Raw genomic sequence first — 7,911 nt, 5'->3', positions numbered from 1 at the left:
TGCCTTGGACATGCTTGGAATCGATCAAGTGATCATTGGAAAATGACACAATGGGTTAGAAGAGGGTACTTAGACTATGTTCTTTCTTTCTGATACAGTTGACGCATGAGACGAGACAAAGCAAAGAGGGGAGTGAAGATCAAAAATTCCTATGATATTGTAGCTGTAAAAGCAATCATCGTTAAATAAGAAAATAAAAAACGGCTCATTCTTGGACAGAGCGTCCACTTGACACAGAAGGCGGGGTCAGCCTGGTCGTCTGTAGAGCTTCAGGCAACTTGAGAGGTGGCGGCGCTGCTGGTGGAACTGGCTCCAGTTTGTCGAGCTTCTCACCCCGCAGAACCTTCTCCATCTCCTCCTTTGTCAGTGTTTCATATTCGATTAGAGCCTTGGTCAAGGTCTCCAGCTCGTCCCGCTTCTCAGTCAAGATGTTGGTAGCGCGGACCCGGCCCTCCTCGACCAGACGCCGGACTTCGGACTCAATCTCCTGCTTGGTTTCTGACGACAGGCTGTCATAGTTGGTTGAAAGGTCAACGTTTCCGAGCTTCTTGGAGTAACCGAAACGGGTAATCAAGGTGAAGGCGGTTTCGGTGGCTTGTTGAATGTCCTATATTTCATTAGTGACTATGTCTGATAGGACATACGACATACGACTTACCGCTGAGATACCACTGGTGACTTTGTCGGGACCAAACACAAGCTCTTCAGCGGCCTTACCACCCATAGAAACGTCGATATCCGAAAGGTACTCAGTGTAGTTCCTCGACACCATGTCCATCTCTGGCAGGAAGTGCGTGACACCAAGGGCCATGCCGCGAGGAACGATGGTAATCTTGTATAGCGGCGTAGACGAAGGAGAGAAGTAAGCAACAAGAGCATGCCCGGCCTCGTGGTACGCAGTCAGGAGTTTGTCCTTGTCCTGGATGATACGGCTGCGAGCCTCGGCACCCATCATGATCTTGTCCTTGGCCCAGTCGAAGTCCTTCGGTCCAACCTTGGTTGACTTGTTTCGGCTGGCGTAAATGGCAGCCTGGTTAACGAGGTTTTCCAAGTCAGCGCCAGAGAAACCAGGGGTACCACGAGCGATAACGCCAACGTCGACATCCATGCTGATCTGGACTTCCTTCATGTGGTGCCTAAGAATGTCCATACGGCCACGGACGTCGGGAAGGCCAACAGTCACCTTGCGGTCGAAGCGACCGGGACGCGTCAGAGCCTTGTCGAGGAGTTGAGGGTAGTTGGTTGCGGCAATGATGATCACTCCGCTGCTTTGCGAGAAACCGTCGAGTTCAGTAAGCAGTTGGTTCAAGGTTTGCTTCACATAAGCAGCATCCCTCTCGTTCCTCTTTGCACCAATGGCATCCAGTTCATCAATGAAGATAATGGCAGGCGACTTGCTCCGGGCTTGAGTGAACAGTTCACGAACACGCTTGGCACCAACACCCACGTAGACCTCATCGAATTCCGAGCCGGACATGTAGAAGAAAGGAACGCCAGCCTCTCCTGCAACAGCACGAGCGAGTAGAGTCTTTCCGGTACCAGGAGGACCAACCAAGAGAACACCCTTAGGCAACTTGCCACCAAGCGAGGAGAACCGATCGGGGTTGGTCAAGAATTCAACAAGTTCCTGGAGCTCCTCCTTGGCTTCATCGCAGCCATGGACATCACTGAAACGGACGGTTTGTTGCTGAGGCTGAGCCTCGCTGTTCTGAGGACCTCTGATATTCTTCAGGGCGCCAGTCGTTTCAACCAAAATTGTGATCATAACCAAAGACAGATAGGCGAAGAAAGCGAAGTAGAACAGGAACTTCACCCATCTAAAGACGGCGCTCCCGGTCGACTCCTCCACAACCACATGCAGAGGATCCTCTTTGCCTCCAGTGCCAGTTTGCTTGACTGCTGATCCGTATTGTGTCGATGATCCAAACTGCCCACCGTGGAACTGAGTCGCGACGGCCTGACCGATGGCTTGTAGCCGCTCAGGGCTGACGGCCTGGCCGGATGCCGAGACCGCCACAGCAGGATCCGCTCCACCGACGCGTTGCAAGGCTTTCATATAGATTTCGTCCGTAGTCGCATTCGTGGCAAAATGACCGCTTCTGTACCGTTCAACAACAATGGCAGGGAGATTTGCACGGAGGAGAGCCTGATAAAAAGCGTTCTGAGCATTCGCGCTGCTAGCGTTGTTGTTCGCAGTTTTCTCCTTCTGCGCCAGCAGATTTTGAGAGGGGCCACCAAACAAGAAACGTTGCTGCTGTAACCGTGAGAGACCTTCGACCTTAGGAGCGAAGCGGAGACGATTTAGAGACATGGATAACGTGGAGTAAGAACGAGCAGTAGGCGAGGCAAGATGACGGGTAGCAAGAGACGGCGTAGTCCACATTGTGGGTTCTAAAGGTAAGAATTCAATTAGTATGCCTCAGAAATCCTTCACAGGGATAGGATGGATGGTACCATTGAACAAGGACCGAGCCCATCCGCTTTGTACAGGCTTGCCGAAGATGCTTGCCTTCAAAGCCTCGGAGGACACAGAACTGAGGTATTCCGGCAACGAGACAGCGCTCACGCCCTACGCGTGTATTAGTAAATTTCCCACTACTATCTGACCAGCCGGCGAGGGAAGACATACGGTGGAGGTCGCTTCCGCAACGGCGCGTTGGGATGGCGGAGGGGCGGCATATCCGGGGCGAGTGTATTCGACGTTGTTTCGGGGTGCATTCAACAGCTTTGACATTGAGGGCCAGAGATCCGAGGTCACAGCCGCAAGGCTCTATCGCGCGAGACAACTGTTAGCAGGATCAAATCTCCTGGTGTATGTAAAAGGACTTACCGGCCTGGGGATCGGGACTTGGAAGGCCATGGTTGTCTGAACTAGAGCGGCGCTTGGCCGCGAGGTTGATGATAGTAACCCTTTGGCGTGATAGAAGGAGGGAGAGACACAGTAATGGTAATGATAAGATCAATTCTTAGTCGTGATACATGCCATCCCCGACCACAACCAGACGACAGTTCGATGGAGCGAGAGAGGAGAGGCCAAACCAATGACGATGCCTGGCTGGTCGCGGCGGCGAAATTCGTCTGCCGACCCGGTGCTGGCGGCCGCTGTCGCCCCCCGTAGCCGCCGCCTTCTCTGCCTCAGGCACTGACAGCGGATTCCACGCCGTTCCCCGACTTTCCCCGCCCAAATCGAATGGTGTCTAGAAGGCAGCACACACCACCATCACCACCACCACCATCAGGGCTTCCTCAATCCGCGGGGTCGATGCGGTCATATCAGGCTTACATGCGCTATGACTTTCGCAATCGTACCTTTGCCATGACAAGTCCCCGTCCACTTACCATACCGTATTCGCTGTACCGTACAACATGAGTCGTTGCCTGTCTACAATCCGTGGTTCAGATCGGACACCGATGACTAGAACATCATAGACCTCAATTGCAAAGAGGCCTGTACTTCTTTGTTCCGGGCCATTTAACTGGCCACATGTGCCAGGTGTGTTTGCAACACAGCTGCGGTTCGACACCTCAATGCGCCTTCCTCTCTCTTGGCGTTTCCGCATCGAAGCTCTATCCTTGACCTCCAAGGATATAGACGGCCCCCCGCATCGAGCGCTTTAGCGGGTTTACCTCGAACAGGACGACATACAGTGCTTGAGTAATATGCTCCGTGGCCTGATCCCTGTGACTTGAGTCCGATGATGTCCAAAAAAGTCATTTTTCTCATGGGCGCGCCCACGTCGCGGAACCTCCAGTGGGATGAAGATGAGTTGCTCGACGCACCGATATCTCCATTCCATAGCTTGGACATGGAAGATGGAAGCCATTGGCCTTTTCCAGATACCCAGTCCGTGAAATGGAGGTTACTCCAGGATTTGCGCGCAACAGAGTTCCTCCCTGGAATCTACGATTGGGAACCGGGTCGAGATGCTCGCTTCTTTACCACGCGGGATCTTGCAATTCCCAATGAGGTGTCAAGGATGGTTTCGGAGAGTTCAGCGCTCTCTCAGTTCTACAACCATTCGTTTACCGTTCATGAAACCTCCGAGATCTCGACCGCGGGGTTTCACTCTGGGGATTCCATGCAAGGCAGCGGTAGATGGGGCGACAGCTTTGGGACCTCTTTTGCGACAACCAGCGAGAAAGACGGCCTGGCCCCAGGGTTACCGATCCACGGGCCTCTCACCGAGCTCCGGGATATTCCCACTGTCGCATACCTGAAATCCATCGTGCCGCAGACGATGACGGTGAATCTCATTGTGGCGATTATCGCCATCCACCCTCCACGCCGGGTTGTAACACGGCAGTGGCGGCAAGAACTGGACCTGGTTGAGGTGGTGGTGGGAGATGATACAAGAAGTGGGTTTGGGGTTACGTTCTGGCTCCCTCCTGCGAATCATACGATCACCGCCGGGGACGGTGACAACGGAAGCCTCGGAGACGCACTGGGAAAGTCGCTGGCGACGCTGCGTCCACGGGACATTGTTCTGATGCGGATGGTAGGACTGAGCTCCTTCCGAGAACGGGTGTACGGCCAGAGTCTTCGGAAGGGGATCACGAAGGTCGACCTGCTGCACCGCCAGCGGGTCGACGTAACCGATGCAGGCGGGCTTTACAGCGCAAAGCGACTCCGGGATATTCAGCAGGACCCTGCAGCCAAGAGGGACGAAGATCTGCCGCTGGTGAAGGTGAGCAAGGTGCGCGAGTGGATCAGGAGATTTGCGCTGGATTCCGCAGGCGGTGACGGAGGCCGGGGGCCTCTCACACGTGGCCGGGCTGGAAAGGGCAATCCACTGCCCCCGGACACGCAGGAGTGAGGTCGTGGTTTATATATAGCACCAGTACGGAGTAAGGAATAACTACATCTGTTGTTCCCTATTTTAACTTCAGCACTTGCAGTCCAGAGGTGCTCATGAAACCTGCCACAAGCCTTTGCCTGTGACCCTGACTGCTGGGGACACCAGGAAAGGGCGGCAGGAAGAAAATTTGTTGATCAGGAGACACCGAGGGAATTGATGCTTATCCCTCCTGCATACACTAAAGGTAACGGGCTAAGGTAGGTACTACGTCGTGCTAAGGAGGGGATGCAACCCGACAGTTGAACGCCATCGGTGGCCAAGTATGAGGCCAACCTCCTATTGGATCTCTGCCGGTTGTGACGGGGGGTAGTACTTTTGAAGATGGATGTTCTGCATTATTTTCTGCAGTCTCGACAATAAGGGTTTATATCTAAGATGCTTGGAAGTACTCTGCTGTGCACTTGCGCACATGTGCACATCCTTATAATCTCCCTCCCTCCCAGGCCCAAGAATTCTGGCAGCAACGCACTGTAATTAAGATGAAGACTACATTATGGGCCTGTAATTCAGGGGTGTTGCCCCACGGTGCACCTGATCCCGCCGTAGTGATTAGCTGGTTCTAGGCCGTACGATACGAACTATTCCCTTACCGGCAGAGAATTTCCAGCTGTGGCGCGGCCGCAAACGTGCATCTCCCCCCATCGGCGATGCTGAGTGGTCCTGGCCCGGTGTTCCTGGTGGTCCCTCCATCTCCTGCTGCTCCTCCTTGACCCTCACAAGGCTGTCACGGCCCTCGCAACGTTAAGGGGGGGGGTCCTTTGGAGATTCAACCTCCCTTCTCGTAGCTACGTATGGGCGGGCATCATTACCGGCCCCTACATACACAGCCATTACGGCCCGCTCTCCCCGAATCAATCGCAACGCCAGGTGGTCTCCTCTCTCCTCTTTCTGCCTCTGCCTGCCTCTGCCTACTCGCTACTCTCTCACTCTCTCACTCTCTCTTATAATAATTAAATCCTACCGTCATTTTCCTCCTTTCCTTTCTCCTCTCCTCGTCTGAGACCATCCCAATCAATCCATCCTATCGATCAATCTAATCTCTCCAACATCCCCTTTGGATCGTTGGATCTTCTCCATCTTCTATACATTCTCTCCACCATCCCCTCTGCGGGCTTTTGTTCCACCTGGCCATCTCTTGCTCCCGTCACTCGTTTGGAGCAAGCCTCCCCTCCCGATCGCTACCCTTAATTAATCCAACCTCACAGCAACCATGAAGGGTATGTGCGAGTCTGTCCTAGTTCTTCCTCCTTTCCATCTAGCTGACCGGTGACAGCCCTCATTCTCGTTGGCGGTTTCGGTACCCGTCTGCGTCCTTTGGTGAGTGAACCCCCTCCCCGCCGACGATCGTGACGTCGAACATACCAGTCGATTCCGATCAGATCGTGGGAAGCTCAAGCTAATCGTTGCAATGTCTTTTAGACCTTGACCCTCCCTAAGCCTTTGGTCGAATTCGCCAACCGGCCCATGATCTTGCACCAGGTCGAGAGCTTGGCTGCTGCTGGTGTCACAGATATTGTTCTGGCCGTCAACTACCGCCCGGATGTGATGGTCTCGACCCTGAAGAAGGTACAATTGCCCTAGCTGCACCCTGTCTAGGCGAATGCTCACCATCGCCCCACTCATAGTACGAAGAGATCTACAATGTGAGAATCGAATTCTCCGTTGAATCCGAACCCCTCGGCACGGCTGGTCCTCTGAAGCTGGCGGAGAAGATTCTGGGCAAGGACGACACCCCGTTTTTCGTTCTGAACTCCGACATCATCTGCGACTACCCCTTTAAGGAGCTGGCCGAGTTCCACAAGAGCCACGGTAGCGAGGGTACCATTGTGGTCACCAAGGTCGACGAGCCCTCCAAGTACGGTGTTGTAGTCCACAAGCCCAACCACCCGTCACGCATCGACCGCTTCGTTGAGAAGCCCGTCGAGTTTGTTGGCAACCGTATCAACGCGGGTATCTACATCCTGAACCCCAGCGTGTTGAACCGGATCGAGCTGCGCCCCACCTCCATCGAGCAGGAGACTTTCCCCGCCATCTGCAAGGACGGCCAGCTGCACTCCTTCGACCTGGAGGGCTTCTGGATGGACGTTGGTCAGCCCAAGGATTTCCTGAGCGGTACCTGTCTCTATCTCACCTCTCTCGCCAAGCGCAACTCGAAGCTACTCGCCCCCAACAGCGAGCCTTACGTGTACGGTGGAAATGTCATGGTCGACCCCTCGGCCAAGATTGGCAAGAACTGCCGCATTGGCCCCAATGTCGTGATCGGACCCAACGTGGTGGTTGGAGATGGTGTCCGTCTGCAGCGCTGTGTCCTGATGGAGAACAGCAAGGTCAAGGACCACGCGTGGGTCAAGTCGACCATCGTTGGATGGAACAGCTCTGTGGGCCGCTGGGCTCGTTTGGAGAACGTTACGGTGTTAGGTGACGATGTCACCATTGCCGACGAAGTCTATGTTAACGGTGGTTCGATCTTGCCTCACAAGAGCATCAAGCAGAACGTTGATGGTGAGTTGATGCGCTCAAATCTCCCTGAGAATATCGCTAATTATTATCTAGTTCCTGCTATCATCATGTAATCCCCTCACGTCGACATGCCCTTACACCTCGATATAAACCACCTATACCTCGAAACCGCGCAGATGCATAGAAACCGGAGTTGATGGTCCTTGTTGCTTTCGAGCAGAGAACCCCCAGGGTTCTGGACACGAACACGGGACTGTGCTTGGATACGTTGCGGTCTCCCCTCCGAACATCTCCCTTCTCGCACCCATCCTTACTTTTGTCTTGTGCTCGTCCGTGTCCGCATGCTAGAGGCCTTGATGGTAGAAGCGTGTCTGATTCGGGTTACCTTAACCCTCATAATCCTTCCGTGCTGAGTTGTTGCCGACCAGTCGTTTGATCTTTACTACCATTTCTTGTGCACCGTTTTTTTTTCGACGTACTCGTCATTTTGTCGCGAGGCTTTTTCTTTTCCTACATCTTGTTTCCCCGGAGATGGTGAGCACATGGACTAATACTCTATCTGATTTTAATGACGTATGTGGACATGGGTTAGGAA

At 53.8% G+C, this 7,911-nt stretch overlaps 3 protein-coding genes across 3 annotated transcripts; 2 read left to right on the top strand and 1 right to left on the bottom strand.

The window, feature by feature from the left end:
- Window positions 1–74: 74 nt before the first annotated feature.
- Window positions 75–2,994, bottom strand: BO94DRAFT_341152 (i-AAA protease YME1). The gene is made up of 5 exons (XM_025607036.1): window positions 2,835–2,994; window positions 2,630–2,770; window positions 2,455–2,569; window positions 659–2,391; window positions 75–607 (listed from the first exon to the last, which is right to left on the bottom strand). Exons 2-5 carry the CDS (start codon window positions 2,732–2,734, stop codon window positions 206–208), a joined length of 2,355 nt encoding a protein of 784 aa, XP_025470142.1. The 5' UTR covers window positions 2,735–2,770; window positions 2,835–2,994; the 3' UTR covers window positions 75–205.
- A 701-nt stretch (window positions 2,995–3,695) lies between these two features.
- Window positions 3,696–4,814, top strand: BO94DRAFT_460201 (uncharacterized protein; the record flags this gene model as incomplete). Its single annotated transcript, XM_025607873.1, has 1 exon — window positions 3,696–4,814. The coding sequence occupies one exon, from the start codon at window positions 3,696–3,698 to the stop codon at window positions 4,812–4,814; it is 1,119 nt and encodes a 372-aa protein (XP_025470141.1).
- Window positions 4,815–5,569: 755 nt separating this feature from the next.
- Window positions 5,570–7,828, top strand: BO94DRAFT_532319 (mannose-1-phosphate guanyltransferase). The gene is made up of 5 exons (XM_025611097.1): window positions 5,570–6,073; window positions 6,130–6,173; window positions 6,276–6,422; window positions 6,482–7,358; window positions 7,410–7,828. The coding sequence occupies exons 1-5, from the start codon at window positions 6,067–6,069 to the stop codon at window positions 7,427–7,429; spliced, it is 1,095 nt and encodes a 364-aa protein (XP_025470140.1). The 5' UTR covers window positions 5,570–6,066; the 3' UTR covers window positions 7,430–7,828.
- Window positions 7,829–7,911: the final 83 nt, after the last annotated feature.

The sequence above is a fragment of the Aspergillus sclerotioniger genome (genome assembly GCF_003184525.1).
Source record: "Aspergillus sclerotioniger CBS 115572 chromosome Unknown BO94scaffold_6, whole genome shotgun sequence".
In the NCBI taxonomy this organism is placed as follows: domain Eukaryota; kingdom Fungi; phylum Ascomycota; class Eurotiomycetes; order Eurotiales; family Aspergillaceae; genus Aspergillus; species Aspergillus sclerotioniger.
Note: the sequence above shows the minus strand (reverse complement) of the source record. Positions and strands in the feature narration are given on the sequence as shown.